The sequence below is a fragment of the Myxine glutinosa genome, chromosome 14 (assembly GCF_964187855.1).
Source record: "Myxine glutinosa chromosome 14, kmMyxGlut1.1, whole genome shotgun sequence".
NCBI lineage: Eukaryota > Metazoa > Chordata > Myxini > Myxiniformes > Myxinidae > Myxine > Myxine glutinosa.
This window is the reverse complement of record NC_136274.1, coordinates 9,348,218-9,366,529: the sequence shown is the minus strand read 5'-3', so window position 1 is coordinate 9,366,529 and position 18,312 is coordinate 9,348,218. Positions and strand designations below refer to the sequence as shown.

Genomic DNA, 18,312 nt, shown 5'->3' with positions numbered 1-18,312 from the left:
TGGAACGTACCTTTGAGACATTTAGACCTTTAAAAAAATCTTTTGAACCTTTTACCTTGGACCCTTTAAACCCTCAGACCCCTTCGACCCTTTAGATCTCGGAGACATTTACAAGCCATTGACGTTAGACCCTTCAGACATTCAGATCTTTAAAACCCTTGACTTGTTGGAGCTTTAACTTTAGACCCTCAATACATTTAATACCCCTCTAGACGCTCAAGACTTTGTTGACACTTTAACCGCTCAAGACCCTCAAGACTCTTCCAACCCTCAATACCCTATTAGACCCTCAATTTTTTTTTTTTTTTTTTTGTATACAAGATCGAGGCTCGTGAAAGAGCTAACATTAATCACAAAAAGTCAAACCGACACAAACCAACACATAAAACACAAAATAAGGGGAGCGGTAGACAAGATGGGGAGAGAGGGCGAAGGACACAAACACAACATTTGAGAGCAGGGACATCGAGAGAACTGTGTGAGGGAGAGGGCTTGGGGGGAGTTGGGAGAGGTATAAAACATATGGACACTGCAAGGACTTCCACGAAAGAAGTTGGAATTTCGAAAAAGTGTATCTGGGGTGAATTAGAGGGGGTAGAAAAGATCAAGGTTTTGGATGGGGGAAGATAAGAGATGGTGGTGAACAGCTGTTTTAAAGACCTGGAGGGAGGAGTGGGATTGAAGGGAGTGGGGGAGTTTGTTCCAGAGGCGGGAAAAAAGGGGAATAAAAGAGTGAAGGTGAGCACAGAGCCTAGATTTTGGCAGTTTAACCATAAGAGGGTTGCTGGCAGATCTTGTGCGACCTGTAGGAATATTTGGGGGACAGAGCACAGAGAGAGCTGGGGGGGGGGGGGGGGGGGAAAGGCCGGAGAGGAGTCGGTAGAAGACAGAAAGACCACCTACCTGCCTGTGGTGAGTGAGTGAAAGGCCCTCGGAGATAGCTTCATCGCAGGAGATTCCAATGATTCTGAAAGCTTTGGTTTCAACAGCGTGAAGCCGAGCTAGGTGTGAGGCAGGAGCACCGGCCCAGATGGGGGAACAGTATTCCATTGAGCTGCGGATGAAAGCCTTGTATGTGGTGAGGAGCTCAGGTGTGCCAAGGAAGGACTTCGCACGACGGAGGACGCCCAGTCGGCGACTGGCTTTGGAGGCCAGCTTGGAAATGTGGTTTTCCCAAGAAAGATCATGGCAGATAGTGAGACCCAAAAGCTTGAGCGACAGAACTTCTTGGAGAGGATTGTTGAGAAAGTAGATGGGAGGGTTTTCCAGGCCGTCTTTTCGGAGAGACATAGTAAGAGTGTGAGATTTGTCAGGATTGAAAGACATGTTCCACTTGTTTGACCAGTCTGTGATTTTGTCCAGGTCTGCAGAGAGTGAGGAGGCTGCAGACGGCCGATCTGAGGGATGAGGAATGGAGCAGCAGAGAGTGGAGTCATCAGCAAAGAGATAGAGAGGATTTTCCAGAGAGTCGGAGAGATCATTGATGAAGACCAGAAATAGCACAGGGCCCAGAACACTACCTTGGGGAACTCCAGCCAGGACAGGAAGGGGCGATGAGAGAAATCCATTCAGGGCCACACGTTGACTACGACCAGAGTGGAAGTCCACAAGCCATGAGTGGAGATTTCCATGGATACCATAGGAGGAGAGTTTGGTAAGCAGAGCTGGGTGCCAGACCGTATCAAAGGCACGTGATATGTCAAGGGCGACAGCTCTAATTTCCTGTTTGGCATTTAGGACCTCCATCCATTGTTGAGACAGCAGAAGCAACATGTCCAGTGTAGAATGACCTGGTCTGAATCCAAATTGATGATCAGAGATCAAGCCATTGGAGAAGAGGAAGGATTTGATATCCAAAGCAATGATGGATTCCATGACTTTGCTGATAATTGGGAGCAGGCTGATTGGTCTATAGTTGCAAGGATCTGTTTTTGCACCTTTTTGTGTAAAGTGGTAATGTTTGCTGATTTCCAAGATGCTGGCAAATGACCTTCAGCAAAAGAGAGGGTGAAAAGAACAGAGAGAGGGTGACATAGAGCAGCAGAGCAGGATTTTAGGACCCGTGGGCTGATGCCGTCTGGTCCAGTTGCAGAATCAGAGTCGAGGTTTGACAAAAACTTCTCCACCTTGTCAGGAGAGAAGGACACAGAGTCCAGGAGTAGTTGGGTTCGACTGGGTAAGGTGGGAACAGAGAGACATGGGTTTGGGACACAAGATTTTGAGGCAAACACAGAGTTGAGGCATTCGACTTTGTCACGTGCGGTGTCAACTGTGTAGCCATTTGAGGTGAGGGAGGGGATGGAGGGGGAACAAACACCAGAAACGGATTTGACCAGATGCCACCAGGATTTGGAGGAAGGAGACAGGTTTGAGAGTTCATTCTTGAGTGTGGAGAGATAGTGCTTCCTGGCACTCCTGAGGGTAGACACACACTTGTTCCGAGCTCGATGGAAGGAACTGAGATTACCTTCAGTTGGATTTGCCTTCCAAAAGGCAAAGGCAAGTTGTTTCAGGGCAACTGCCTCACCACAAGATTCAGTGTACCACTGTACCATGGACGGGAGGAAGGGTAAGACAACTGAAGACGAGATGGGATAAATCTGTGCATGAGAGAGAGCAATTTACTTTGGAAGAATTCCCAGGAAGAATTGATGTCAGAGGCAGTAGAGATGGGAGACCAGTCCAGATGATTGATGGCTGCTTGCAGACCGTGCCAGTCAGCCTGAGTGAAATGCCAGACTCGTCGGCGCTAAGGAGGCTCTCTGAGAATGGCCAGAGAGATGTCCACTTTAACAAGCACATGATCAGAAGAACCGATTGGAGACAGAAGAAGAGCAGCAGACATTTGCAGGGAAGTTTGTCATAACCAAGTCTAGGAGAGAAGATACTCCATTGACTGAGATCTGGGTTGGGAAATTGACAGATTGTGTCAGTCCCAATGAGTCACAGAAGTCCTTTTCTGAGGTGCCATGGCTGGTGAGAGAGGAACCCACACCCAGCCAGCTGGCATGATGACAGTTGAAGTTGCCACATATGAGGAAGATTTGGGATGAGTTGATAGAAGTTGGTCTATGTTGTCAGACAGCGACATGTAAATGGAGTCATCACTGTTTGGAGGACGGTACAGAACACATATGAACAAAAGGTTGGAGCGGAGCGGAGAGGAAGCCGTAGCCAGAGCTACTCCTGGGGGTGGGGTGGAAGGAGGACAGTGTAAGGAGAGTGAGGAAGAGAGTTTTTGATAAAGATAGCAACCCCACCACCAGGACGAGGCTCAGGTCTATCATACCGGAGGAGGGAGTAACCAGGAAGAGATATTAAGGAATCAGAGACATCTTGAAGGAGGAAAGTTTCTGTTATGCAGATCAAGTCTGGATTGTCAGAAGTAACCTGAATGGAGAGATCAACCAGGTTTGAGCGAAGGCCCTGGATGTTTGAGGTCCATGTCGTTAATGAGGAGAGAGAGGGAGCATCGGGTGCAGGAGAAGGGAGGGGAGGGGTAGGGTCAGATGAAGGATGAGAGGGGGAGGTAGGAAGAGCAGTTGATAGTGTATCAGAGAATACAGAAGAGTTTCAAGAAAGGGAAGGATGAGGAGGACGAAGGGTTTGATGGTGATGGGATGAGGCACAGTGAGGGGTTCTTTGAGGGGTGGGGGGCAGAGGAAAGTAGAAGGTTGGGGGAGGTGGAGGTATGAGATAGAAGGGAGATGAAGTGGGGAGGAGGCAGCTTTGAGAAGGAGGTGGGAGGGGGAGAATTGGAGAGGGATGGTAGGGGGGGAGTTTTGAAGGGGAGGGGTAGGGGGGAGTTTTGAAGGGGAGGAGTTAGGGGGGAGTTTTGGAGGGGAGGGGCAAGGGAGGAGTTTAGGAGGGGAGGGGAGGGGCAAGCGGGGAGTTTAGAAAGTGGATGATTAATGAAAGACGAACATTGATAACAAATTGGGTTTATTGTGATTTTCAAGTTAGAGATCCGTTTAAGAACGATGGAGGAGGGTTGGAATGAATGTGAATTTCGAGCATGTAGTGAGAAAGAATTTTAAGAGATTGAATTTGTTTTTGAAGTGGAATGAGTTGGAGAGGAAATTGAAAAAAGCCTTTTAAATAGGAAGAAAAACAGCGTGTTGTAATACACCACTGAATAAAACACTGCAGGGGAAAGTTTAAACATATTTAAACAGAACCATGAAGAACAATCTGAAATTCACAAAAAAACCAACGGGGAGAGGGAGCTTAGAGGGACAACCACAAGTCACGTGAACAGGGGAAAAGGTGTCAGCAAAAGGAACAAGGCAAAACAGATCTGGGGAATTGTGTGAAAATGGGGGTGATATGGGGGTGAAACACTGGTCGCATAACGAACGAACGAAAAGAAGGAAATGGTTTTTTTTTTGTTCGTTTTTTCTTCGTTAAGAATTTAAACAAGGAAGTATGGGGTGAAAAGACTGGGAAAAGACTGAGAGAACGAGAGTAGAAGGACCACAATCGACCACTGGGAGAAAACAAGCCTGAAGGTAGGAATCTTCAAGAACAAGGCCGCAAAATACCGCGGCACAAAATACTCGACTATTATATACAGGTATGAAAGATTAACACCGATAATCTTCCAAGGGACGCACTTTAGGTACACACACGTAAGATAAATACAGTTTCGACAAAAATACAATTGTGAACAATTACTTAACTTCGAGCGTGCGTGAAGACCGGGACAGCTTCGAAAAATCGTGACCTCCCCCGCAAGATCTCGCGAGATGCCTGACCCCCATTACGCCCTCAATACCCCCATTATACCCTCGAGACCCCAAATAAAATTTACACCCTCAAGACTCTTTAAACCCTCAATACTCCCATTATATCCTCAAGACCCTTCAGAACCTATTAGACCCTCAATACCCCCATTACACCCTCTAGAGTCCAGCCCCTTAAGAAACATTGCACCTTCAAGACACCATTAGACCCTCAAGACTCTTTGCTATGAGCCTAGCTTTTTAACAACTTACCTCTTTGAATGCATCAGGTATGTCAAGTTACAGACAAGGTTTCTTATATCTCAGCTTACCTTTACCGAGCCAAAACATTACCATAACACGTCACATTCCGTGACGTTCAGGGTTTCTACAGTAGTAATATTACTTTCATTCATGTAATGTATGATCCACTCATTATTCTGTGTGGACCCACATATTATGTAATAATATGTTATGTTACAGGACATATGCATGTCGAGTCATTGTCGACGTATACATATTATTTTATTATTTGGACCACAACTTGTATTACATTCATAACAGGACAGATTGTCATTATAAGATCGCATTATCATAACATTGTTTGTCACGTGGTAAAACACCTGATTCTACTTAGCGTTTAACTGATCATTTCAGCACAAAATTAGTGAACTGCTTGGGTGGGATGAGAAGCCAAAACAAATAAATGTAAATACTTTAAATGGTAATTGATCCGCCGTGAGAGAAAACGAATCTGTAACAGGGAATCTCTCATGGCAGATCAATTACCATTTAAAGTATTTACTACTTATTTGTCTTGATTCTACTTGGCTCATTTTAACAGCATCAGAATTATTCTCAACTCACCGCACACAAAAACGAGTCGTTGTTGGCTTGCCATTCCACGCAATTACGTTTTACTTCAACACCATATTTTCCTCCTTTATGGATCACGAGGATAAAGATGTATCTTTCTTCCTCTGTCTGATCGATTGGAACTGCCTCCTGCTGAACAGCACGACACCTTTTACACACAAAACCGACTTCAGAATGAAAAATTCTGATGATGTGGCGAGGTGTAACATACATAGAATCCACACAGGTGCACAGCCATTTTGCATTTTGCTCGGTGAAAATGAGTAACAAGATGGTGACTTGCGGTCATGTGATCACATATCCTCCAATCCCGATCGTTTTCACTCAAACAGAGGTTACCGAACTCTAGAATTATATGGCTATGGATCGACGGAGTCAATACAGACATAGTGAACCAATATAGCAACTTTTGGCAAACAGGACGACTAATTGGTCTGTCAGTGAAGTGACAGGTAGATTTTGCTAGTGTTCTAGTCTATATAGGAAAGTAGCGGCAGTTTTCTGTCCGTCCGTCCAACATGCTACGTCATTACGTCTATGAGGTCATTACGGCGTATACAACGGTGTGTACGACGGCTGACTCCACCGACCGCCATTTTTATTTATATTGTGTTCAGGCCGGACATGTCATCGAAGTAGTCGAACCTGTAATATATCACAATTACCATGCACTACCTTTGCCTTTTTTATTCAGTGTGAAACACAAACAAACGGATTGTTAAAATCATATTGAAAGCATTCGTGTCATGGGTCTTACAACGACACAGTACGTATAGGCCAATAATACTGTACTAACTAACGTTGATTATTAAAGTGGTGTATTATTTCAGAACTCACGATGTTATCTCCAATGGCCAAGAAGGACTTTATCATTGAAGATAATAAATCGTACTGCAATGACGTATTAATATTGTACTAATTGCCTATACACTGCCCAAACAAAGGGAGCATTCCATGGGTCCCTGCTAGTAATACTGTATAGATAAGTACTTGAGGACTAGCTCTGAGCTTGGCTCATTTAGGCCTGGCTTCAAATCAACAGGTAACTCTTGCCCGGTAAGTGTCAGTACGGCATCGTGTTACAGCAATTTCCGAGGATTGTTTCCCAGATAGTGATCTTGTTGATAAAATATGAACGATGACGGCATGAAGTGGTTTTCACAAACAACACAATATTTTGAATGAACATATGCTTTGATGTTGAATTTGGTTGTTCCTATGTTATTTCAACCACAAACCACACGATTGGTGACAATCTTTTGGTGGGTCAGGGATGCAAAAAAACGACTTCTGAGTTATGTGGGAAAATGTTTTGACGAGTCAAACAGTAAAAAGCCTGGCATATCAGCATCTTGAACGCTAGAATAACCTGTGATTAAATGCAGACGTATGCATCTGTCAACCTATCAAGTTGTGCAACTCGACGTCACGTGGATCGACGACGGAAGTAACTAATTTGCATAACGGAAGTGAAAATAGTCCGATTTTACAACACAATTTGGGCTTATTAATCTCCCAAATTTTTATTTTGTGCTAATGAATGCAGGATATCATCCTCTAAAAGATACCTCTTCAAAAAAATTCACGATTGTGTCAGTTTAAGGGCCAGACTCTGGGGCTGAACTGGTAAGAGAGAATTACAATCTTCCAATCATGAGTGTCATAAGTAGAGATATTATTACCTTAAGTTATATTTTAGCACATAGTCAATCAAGCAAAAAAAGTGAAAATTATATTGCTTTATCGATTTCGAAAAAGAGCAGTATCCATCCGTGTGTCATGTTTTATTCTAAAGGGTTCTTGCAGTCGTAGAATAATAATAAAAATGGTACCGTTGGGAAGCTAATAATCCATTTATTTTGGAACAAAAATTTCAAAGTTGTAAAATGTCATGTCTGTCTAATCATCAAAATGTATTTTAGCAAGACTTGGAGCTTAATATAGTGGTTCCAAAGGTACAATATTTATTATTATACGACAGCAGCAACCCTTTAGAATGCAGCGTGACAGACACGGAAGGAGCACACAAAATGATATGTAGTAATACTTCTTGAAGCAAGAGAAAATTATCTAAAAGTACGTGGAAGAAGCACACAAACAACAACAACAACAACAACAACAACAACAACAACTAGAGATGAGCTGAGATCTATCTCGAGATGTGTTGTACCTGCACTGTAGTTTGGCGGCCTTGAAGCAATCATCACAGCAGTAATGGACAAGTACCCGGAACTGTTGGGGAGACGACGAGAGCTCTTTGTGCTAGGCCTGGTCGTGATATGCTTCACTGGTGCTCTTAGCACTCTGACCTATGTAAGTTACTTATTTTCCCTAACTGAATCACTATACACTACTTGCACTCATTTACATTGTCCACCATTGTCTTCCTCAACTATAACAGAAGCTTAAGGCATTTTACTGCCTTGTAATTAATCCTGATGTCATTTTTTCAGGGTGGAGCATATGTTGTGAAGTTGCTGGAAGAATATGGAGCTGGCTGTTCGATAATTGCTGTTGTTTTATTGGAGTCCATCGCTGTCTCCTGGTTCTATGGTAATTATAATATGTATGTATGTATATATATATATATATATATATATATATATATATATATATATATATATATATATACAGCTGCTTTATAATACACACAACAAACTTTGCTGATGTTTCATGTAAACTGGTTATATTTTGTCATTAACTATGGAAATGTGAGCAGGAAACAAGCAAAGAAGCATTTTTTAGTTTTGTTTTGTCTGCATAGCTTGTCACAGTTCATGGAACAGCAAAACAAGAAAAGATTCAGGGTTTTCATGCTGACAACTGGGCCACGGGGTGTATGTGACCATTAGACATACTGTATATATATATATATATATTGTTGTGGATTTGAGAATGGTGTTGTGTTTTTTTTATTATCGTTGTAAGTGTAATGAAGCTTGTTGTAAATATCACCCTCCAGTTTGTGTATAAAGGTCAAAGGTCGTCCCCTTAGTTATTCCATATACAATCACGTAGCAAATCATAGATTTCCTTTTTTAGTAGTTATCTCCTTATTCTGTGTATTAGGTTAAGGTTCTGTCTGCCATTAGTTGACACTGCATTGCATCAAATTGGAACAAGGTAGAATCCCTTTTCAAATTTCCCAAAGCCTCCATTTCCAACCGCATTCCCCTTTTTTGTCAGCCATTGCCAACTGCATTGGGCGGTTTTCTGCGTGCGGTTTTCTGCATTCGCCGCTGCTGCTTTGGGACCGTGTTTTTCGCCGCAAGACTCCATTGAGCACGCGGTCAGATCGAAGAAGCAGGGGGAGGAGCCGTATGAAGGGCGTTGGCCACCCATCGTCATCAAAGGTGGAGCGAAAGAGCCCGTGCCAGCCACAACCGGCATCCAGTGAGCGACCCGGTAGGCGTGCCCTGGGAGCCTGCGGATTGATCTCGAGGCGCGATATAAAAGCGCGCGCGCAAGCCTTTTGAGGGAGATGGCAGATGCCTGAGAGAGTTGGCAGTGCACCGGAGCCCAGTCGAGTCCAGTCCAGTTGAGGAGCGGAGAGTCCAGTGGAGCGGCTGACCAAGGAAGCCCCGACAGCAGATGAGTGAGGAGTCCACCGCCGCTGAATCCACCGCAGCTGGGTGGGGTTGAGTTTCTAACGGCAGTTCGACCCGCGGCCGCGAAGCAACGCCGCCGGACGAACGAGAGTGTGGAGAGTCGGCGGCTGCTCCCTCCCGGCCCGATCGTCCTCTGGTCCGAGCTGAACCTTCCCGCCTTTCCAGCCACTCGTGCCTGCCTTCATTTCCCATTCGTGTGAGTCTGTCTTTGTTTGTTCTGTCCTGGTATATATATATACACAGACTTGGCATTTAATATGGAATTTTTTTTTTTCTTGACTTGGGTTTACTTTCTGAACTCAGTATATCAATCTGGTGAGTTTCTTTTACCCTTCGGTGATGCCTTTGTTGAAAGAACCATGTCACTGATTGTCTTTCGCAGCAAGAAGTCAATAACAGGATTATATCACAGGTGGCGTGACAAAATGTAAGGACAGGTACATTTGACGATTGGCTTCACAATTGGGTATATAAGGGTTGTTGTGTTCTGTATTAGTGGAAAACAACTGCTGCACGTCTCCAAAAGTTATTGCCGCTTCCTCTGGAGATGGTCCGTCAACTTGACAATGCTGTTTGTCATGCAGTGGTGGCTTTACAAAATTCTGGCATGAAACAGCGTGCTATTGCTCGGCAGTATGGCATCACTCAAGGTCAGGTGTCAAAGATCCTGAAACGAAATGCTCAGAGGGGTGTCCCTATTCCAATACCGAGGCCAAGACGTCCACACAGAACCACAAGGAGAGATGATCGCCAGCTGCACCGGTTAGTCTGCGATGGCCGTACCAAGTCAGCTAATCGGCTTAGGGCTGAGTGGCAGCAACTGACAAATGTGCCTGTATCCAGAAGGCTAGTCAACCAACGACTGGTTCAAGCAGGCTATCGTGCCAGGCGTCCCCTGAGAAAGCCACGCCTGACCAGACAACACAGCCAGCGCCGATTGCAGTGGGCCAGAGAGCACCGTCAATGGCAGCCAGGACACTGGAATCACGTGACCTTCAGTGACGAGTCTAGATTTCTGGTCTATCGTCAAGATGGCCGCGTCCGAGTGCGCAGACAAGTGCATGAAGCCCACAACGAAGATTGTATAGTGCCAAGACTCCAAGCTGGAGGTGGTGGGGTGACCGTTTGGGCTGCTTTTCATGCAGGGGGCAAAACTGACCTGGTTGTTCTGAATGGAAACCTGAACCAGTTCAAGTACAGGGTCATTCTGGAAGAAACATTGCTTCCATTTGCTCGTGCAGCCTTTCAAGGAAACTTTGTCTTCCAAGATGACAATGCACGGCCTCATCGTGCTCGCATGATCCAACACTTTCTTGCTGACCGTGGTGTAGAGCATATGGAGTGGCCTGCCATGTCCCCGGATATGAATCCGACAGAGAACTTGTGGGCAGAATTAACGAGTCAAATCGACAACTTGGATCAGCAGCCTGCCTCTGTGCGTGAATTGCAGCAGACTATTGTCACTGCATGGCAAGCGATTCCTGTCCAAACCTTGGCAAATCTCGTGAACAGCATGCCTCGACGTGTACGTGCTCTCCTGAATGCTCGTGGGGGTTACACGAAGTACTGAACTGTAATTTTACTGTCCGTAATCCCAGTCATAATTTAGCTTTTGTTTTTGTTGAAATTTTTTTTGGCTAATGTGCAAAATAAAGAGATACTTCTGGAAAACGTACAGAAGTTTAACACAGTACTGTCCGTGAATTGAGTTCGATATCAGTTTCCATCACTTTCAAGGATCAATTTATTTGCTTCAAAATGTCAAATGTGGTTTTTGTTTCTTTTAAAGGTCACATTAACAAAATGTAGAATAATTTCAACATAATTCCAATGAACTTTTGGTTCTAAGTCATCTTGAAAAGTAAGTTCACCCCCACAAAAAAAATATTCCATGTTAAATGCCAAGTCTGTATATATATATATATATACATATCCATACATATACAGTCGGGCCCTGCTATTCGCGGGGGTAAGTTGCAACAACATGCATGCAGTAAGTTGCAACAACACAACATGCATTTTAAGGCCATTTTCCCTGCTAGAGCAGGGGTTAGCCTTGCGGTCCCCATGACATTCTTCTCCATTTTGTCCTATTTTCTGCATCTCTCTTTGTTAACCCCCTTGCCCGCATTTCTTCTTCCACCATCTTTAGCCAAGTCTTTCTCGGTCTTCCCCGTCCTCTATCCTTCTACATTCATTTCCATCACTCTTCTCAACCAGTCACTTTCATCCTTCCTTCAATGCGGGGGATACGTTCCTGGAAAATCCGCGAATAGTGAAACCCGCGAATAGGGGACATTGTAAAGGGGGGATAGGTTCCCGAGTCGCAAAAATCTGCAAATAGTGAGGCAAAATCCTTAAATGGTGAGGCAAATCCCGAGAATGTTGACAGTAATCCGCAAAGGTTGATGAAAGTCCTGGAAATGGTGAGACAAAACCCACGAATGTCGATGAAAATCCACGAATGAATGCCGTGCCATTGTTTCAATGGGGATAAGGGAGACAGGTAATTGCACTAATAGATACTGTGGAGTTTTCATTCTGTACAGTAACTCGCAGGTATGACATGTTATGCAGCTGGTGGAATATCCCACGAAGCAATGTTTACCGTCTGTTGGGATATCCCGTGAAACATTGTTTACCTGTGAACGGCGGCAGGATATCACGTGAAGCTGTTCACAGTGTTAATGATGGGATATCCCGCTAAAGCCAAGAAAACGCGAAACACACTGCAGCGAACACAGGAGCAGGTCATGCTCACGGCTCGTATAAGTTTTTTTTGCGTACGTACGTCCAGCTGTTCTATGCATGGGGGGTGAAACATGGGTTTTATAAATGTGTCAATCTAGCACCTCGTGAAATTTTTTTGGGCCCCTGAAAAACCGCGAATTCGTGAAACATGGCCACGAATAGAGGGAGGGGGGGGGGACCGCGATTTGGTGGAACACAGCCGCAAAAAGAAAAAAAAAACGAATTCGTGGGACATTTCTCTGCGAATAGAGAAACAGGTCGCATTTTATCACTCGCAAATACGCGGATTCCGCGAATCGCGGGGTCCGATGGTATATATATAGTTACAGTCCTGGGTTTTGTGTCTACTACGAGGGGGTATCCTCAGTTCCCCTCAGACTTACGAGGCCTGAGGCCACTGAGCACGAATAACGTTGTGTCACGACAGGTAGCTGGGCAACCTCGAGCGCCAATGAATTAACCACGTAGTCCAGTATTCTCCGTCTAATTGCCATTTAACTGGAGGTCATGCAGGGAGGCGAACTCAAGGACTTTAATGCTCAAATAGGCAATCAAAATGAATGTAAACCAAGAAATGCAAATTAGTGTACAAGGGGGGCAATCGCAAGCAAGAGAGTGCAGCGATATTTACAGCAAAGAAAATGGACAAGAACAGCACTTAACCCTATGTATGCCTTATCTACCGGCTACACACAAAACATGGGCACCAAAACGGACATCCACAGAAGGGAGATAAGAAAGAGAAAGGACGAGGATCATAGCCTCTTGCAGTCGTGCCACCGCAACCAAAACGGAAGGGGTCACGGAGAGGAATACTGAGGGTGTCTAAATGTGCGTGATCGTATTGGTGTAGTGGATGCTCATAGTGCATGGGGCGTAGGTGGCGCAAGAGAAACTATAAAAAGGTGCGTATCAGTGGTGGCCATTTTGGAGGTGTATGGCCATGACAACGCCGCTAATTCTTGATGCCTTTTATTAGTAGTTGCTCCTAAGTTCAAGTAGAATGATTTAAGGAAAGCCAAGAAAAGACTGCGTGAGATGAATAGCTTACTCTTACTGTATGAGAGTTCTAATGAGTTTTTTTTTGAATACAACATCAAGGCTCGTGTAAGAGCTAACATTAAACACAAAAAACATAAACAGACACATAAAACATAATAAAGGGAGCAGGAGACAAGATGGGGCGAGAGAGGAAAGCACACAAGTACAACAGTGGAGAACAGGGATATCTTGATGCATTCTAAAGGAGTGTATGCGTACGGCTTCGTTTGGCCTTAACGTGCGCTCCTCAAGGCCGCTCCAATTCTCCCCAGGTCTGACCCGCCAACGTGAGCTCCACCTCTACAGCCCCGACCATTGTCCCACAAAGCAAGCACAGGACGAGCACCGAAGCCAAAAATCACACACTGAGCAACTGCCTTCCCGCTCTTTTATAGTTGTTTAGCGAGAGCGGGGCCTAACATCGGATCAAAACGGGCACTTGGTGTAATCTAGGCCACCTATTGCCACCCCACCACTTTAGCCCTGCCCACGCTAAACTTCTGCAACGAATCCTGCTCAGTTGGTCGCCCAGCCACGGCACCCGCCGCGATGGATCCTCCGCAATTAACATGGGGCTTGCTTGGGGAACGTTGCAGGTGTGGGTACAACCACAATGAGCTCCTAATGGTTTGTAGGAGTGAATGGAGTGGTGGTGGTGGGTGGTTCATGTGCAACTGGTTGTGGCTGTTGGTTGCATAATTTTTCTGTGCCTATATGTGATGCCTCTCTATAACCAGTGATCTGGTACTCATTGTGCCGACCTCAGAAGGATGACAGGCTGAGGAGTCATCCCCACCTGGCGTTAATTCAACGGAATTCAAACTCAGGGCCTTAGGATCCCAAGCCCGCCACCCTAACCATTCGGCCAACACTAGGCGATGATGGAGTGATTATGTATCAACAATACACTAATGGCCAATCAGCGCCTGCTGTTCTGAGTTTGAATAAAAACCAGAAAATGGAGGCTTTCGCCATTGCTTCCAAGCTACCGTTGCTCCCAAGCTGCGGCAGCATCTGTGGTTCCAGTGGATGAGGTGATGATGGAGGAGAAAGGTGGGTTGTTCGTGTGTGGTTGAGGCAATATCCTGGTTAGTGAGTTGAGGTTTTTTGGGTCGTGCAGCAATGGAAAGCATGTTTAATGCAATGTAATCCAACGTGTGAAATAAAAACAAGTGTGTGAATAAAAATGGGTACTAATAAATGATAAATGTCGTGTACCTACTGTGTCGTTTCAAAGGAAGATTAGGGTGGGATAGAGCAAGGTGACAGTTGGGTTTTGGCACAGCGAATCAAACGTGATTTAGGCGCGAAATGTAAATGAGCTAGCGACTGTGTTGTCCAGCGCTATGGGAAGCTCGAAAGGAAATTATAATTACCATCGTCTTCGATGCACTTTCACACACTTACATACACATGCGTACACTCACATCCGGGGTCAGCCGAGCAGGCATGTAAGACATCGGCCATTATAAAGCTCGCGGTGTTAGCGTGAGAAATCTCCGAGGATATCCCGGAGACTCAATAGCTCAGTGGGCTGTCTAAATCATATAACAAATCTGCTAAGGCAGATTGAAACTACAACTGGATTTGGTAGAGCACATCCCTCTGCCACTGCCAGGCTGACCAGTTTATGTGTTGTATCCCACTGATAGGCCGGATCTGCATCTGGACCTTGAGCAACATCTAATCGGCTGGTTCTTCTTACCTACCCAATTCATCCACCAAGTTTTGTCATAACCTGTCCATAACCTTTTGAGACATCGTGCTACACATCGTTTTTGGCCCTATCTCTCAATTGTGAAGAATCACTTTTTATCGTCACGTTCATCGATGTACACACCCAACCTGTCCACCAAGAAGGGAAGCAGTAGGACCATATTCAGTGACATCCTCAGCAAAGACTTTGTGCATCATCACAAGCTGAGGAGCGCAAAGGAAGTTTTGGACCTGTGAATAATTCTGAAACAGCAGGCTAGTTTGGAGATACGAGCTGCCCAAGACAGGCTATGTCCGATGGTGAGGCTCAGGAGTTCCGGTGACTTTAGCTTTCCAAGAGGGTGACCAGAAAAATAAATTGGGGGATTTACTCACAGGTCCTGATGGAGGAACAAAGTGCGAATATGGGTCTTTCTTGCACAAAAGGAAGTGTTCCAAGTAGAAAGACCAGTTGTTGTTTTTTGTTTTTGTTTTTTTTATACAAGATCGAGGATCGTGTAAGAGCTAATAGTCAGGGAGACTATGCAATCCCGTGGGATTTTTATGATTAGAAGATCCCACCTACATGAATGTGTTAAATAGGTACCAAAGAACATGAAAAACCATGTTGGCAATTTTGAAAGTGTTGCAGAGGGCAGCCATCTTGGATTTCAAAATGGACGTATTAAGGCCTATTGTTGCTATAAGGCCATGAATGTTCTGTGAGGTTAGGCTAAGTTTAGTAGTTGAACATACACTTATCAAGTCAAGGAATGAATATATGAAAATTCAAAATGACTGCCAATATGACATCAATATTTCATCCTTTTGAGTCAGTGGTACATTGTCCATACTACATGCTAGTTGTGTGGTTGGTTGCCAGAGCTTATGGCCTGCTCCAATCCTTGTGGAAGTTAAAATAACTCATCTTCACTATCGTCCTCTTCATCATCTGAGAGAACTGTGTCTTCTGAGTTGTCACATGATTCTGAGTCCTCACTACAGCTACAAAGATCTGTGCAATTCAATCCATTCCTTCCGCATTTGCAGCGATTACTTGAACATCGTGTCTTTGCACAGGAACATTTCACCAGATCAATTGCTGCTTGCGGAGCAGGCGGCAAGGTTGTCATGACTGGTTTATATCGGCCATGTACCAAATTCCAACCACATTCCAGCGGTTCTGGTAGGTCTGGATTTGCAATGATGTCATTATTCCAAATCATGGCCTGGTAGTGCGCTCTCAAGATGGCATTACGCAGTGCAGCTTGGGTTGGAGGTAAACCTTCTGATTGAGCTTGCTTCTTCTTGAATAGCCACCACCTTACATCAGCTACATTCAACAGCTCTGTGTTAGGGAGATACAACTTGCATACAAATGATTCAATTGCAGCAAACAAAGTGTTAGGTAGTTCATCTGTTGTTCCTAGCTGTACAAGGGCATTTACTATCTCGTCAGTTGGATCAAGTTCCTGCAGTACTTTCCAGAATTTATTCTTTCCTTTTCCAGCAAATTTTCCTGTGACATCTGCTCCTGATAGTGCATGAAATCCCGGTAGAGCTGCACCTTTCCTTGGACCCAAGGCACTGTAGATGGGCTCAAGGGGTATCGCCCTATGTTTTTGACCAGCCCCTGTTACAAAGGAAGTATTTGGACATAAACTGGGGTATCGTCTGATGGCAAGTACAAGCACATCGGTGTCTGGTGAGTGGATGTCGAGAGAGGTAGCACCATTTACAGAAGCATCAATGGAATGCAGAATGAGTTTGGTATCTGCTTCTTCTTGACTACTTGAGAGGTCAACTACTGCTCTATGTGTAGCTCTTGCCTTATTCCACCAGGCAACCACAAGGGACTTGCCCATTGTTACATCATGTTGCAGTATCTTTTCAGCCAAATAGGCGGCTAATGCATCTTTCGTTGACACATGGGCAAGCAACTGCTGCATGTAGTCAGGTTCACTATGTTAACAAATATAATTTCGTTCAAAATTTTGGGATTAGCAAACCTGTACATTTTTGGAATCTTCAGAGCACGGAGAATCCGAAAATCAATGTTGGCATTTGCACAGACACCTGCATGGCCGCCATTTTGGATTTTGAAAATGGCCGCCATAAAATACATATTTTGCGCGATCTCGGCTTCTAGTCAACCTAGAAACTTAATTAAATATGCTAATCCTATGTTTTCTGGGTGAAGGAATCCAATAAAGGCCTCAAAATAGTGCTCAGGATTATAGAAAAGCAACAAACAAAGGTAATTGAAAACCATTGTCTTTATATTTGTGATATAACTGTATTACATAATACATGATATTGCAAGTCCTTTGAAGTTATAGGTTGTTATAGGAAGTTATAGGTAGTATCAGATTGAACTATAAGTCCTATACACAGGATCTACGAGGTCTATACCGTTCAGGAATATATGCTTTTACAGATCTTCATCACTGTCCTGAGTGTCATTTTCGCAAAGGTGTCTACGCAAATGTAAACATTAATTTTTGGATTCCTCATGCTATGAATATTCCAAAAATGTATAGTTTTGCTAATCTACCAAAATTTTGAACGAAAAAACATAGTGAACCTGACTAATGCTTAGTTTGCCAATTGATGTGGAATCAGTAATATGATACGCCACTGCCCTGTTACCACCCAAACGTCTCTCACGGGTTGAAGCTTCACACTTACTAATTCAGCCTTATTCCGTTGTTTTGGCTTATAGAACTCTACTCCAGGTATTTCACTTAAAATAAGTTCTTTAACTTTCTTCCGTGCACACTCTGGTTTTCTAACACAGTTGGCAACACGGATATCCACATATGCAGTCTGCAGATTAGACATATCGAGAAATTCGCCTTCAAGAAGAGCTTCTTCCACCAGGCTTATGAACTCAATGTCTGCTCTTATTTCATCTGCTGCATCGCACCTTGACCCTTCTGTACTCTGTTTGCGGAGAACATTGGTTACGTGTGTTGTCCAACATTTGTTATGGTATTGTATGTCTATCGCATGTGCGTCTTCTGGGTTTATTGCCGTGTTGAGCTTCACACGGAATTTATCTTTGTTGCTTTTTACAATCGCTGAATGGAGATGCCAGCCAGCCTTGTCAGTCCTGACTGTAAACAGTGGATGGCCTCTAGATGATTTTTCATCGCAGAAAAAGCATGCAGAACTTACATTATCTATGTGCTATACATGTTCTTGAGAAAGGCAGTTGAGAAAGTCGGTCACGAAAGGGTTAAGGTTAAAATAAAAAAAAAATTGAAATCCAAGATGGCCACCATCTGCAACACTTCCAATTTTGCCAACATGGATTTTCTTACTCCTTGGGACCTAAATAGTCTACCTAGGTATGTGGCATGTTCTAATCATTTAAATCCCACGGGTCTTTATATCACAACATAGTCCCCCTGACTATAACATTAATGACAAAAAAACAAACGGACACATAAGACGAAATAAAGGGAGCGGGAGTCAAGATGGGGAGAGAGGGGGAAGCACACAAGTACAACATTTGAGAGCAGGACATCGGGAGATCTGTGGGAGGGAGAGGGCTTGGGAAGAGGAGGCATGGGAAGGGGGGGCGGGGGTGGGAGAGGTATAAAACACATGGACACTGC

The 18,312-nt window shown here is 44.4% G+C and overlaps 1 protein-coding gene and 1 long non-coding RNA gene across 2 annotated transcripts in view; one reads left to right on the top strand and one right to left on the bottom strand.

Moving 5' to 3' along the window:
* The window catches only part of LOC137439417 (uncharacterized), a 104,241-nt gene that overhangs the window by 65,274 nt on the left and 20,655 nt on the right, over positions 1–18,312 (bottom strand). Inside the window, exon 2 of the long non-coding RNA XR_010986925.2 lies at positions 5,589–5,729. This is a non-coding gene — a long non-coding RNA (uncharacterized LOC137439417). The remainder of the gene's footprint in view (positions 1–5,588; positions 5,730–18,312) is intronic.
* Positions 1–18,312, top strand: part of SLC6A4 (solute carrier family 6 member 4) — a 131,334-nt gene that overhangs the window by 94,409 nt on the left and 18,613 nt on the right. Inside the window, exons 8-9 of the mRNA XM_078768318.1 lie at positions 7,779–7,910; positions 8,051–8,150. Of these exons, the coding sequence (XP_078624444.1) occupies positions 7,779–7,910; positions 8,051–8,150 (232 nt within the window). The remainder of the gene's footprint in view (positions 1–7,778; positions 7,911–8,050; positions 8,151–18,312) is intronic.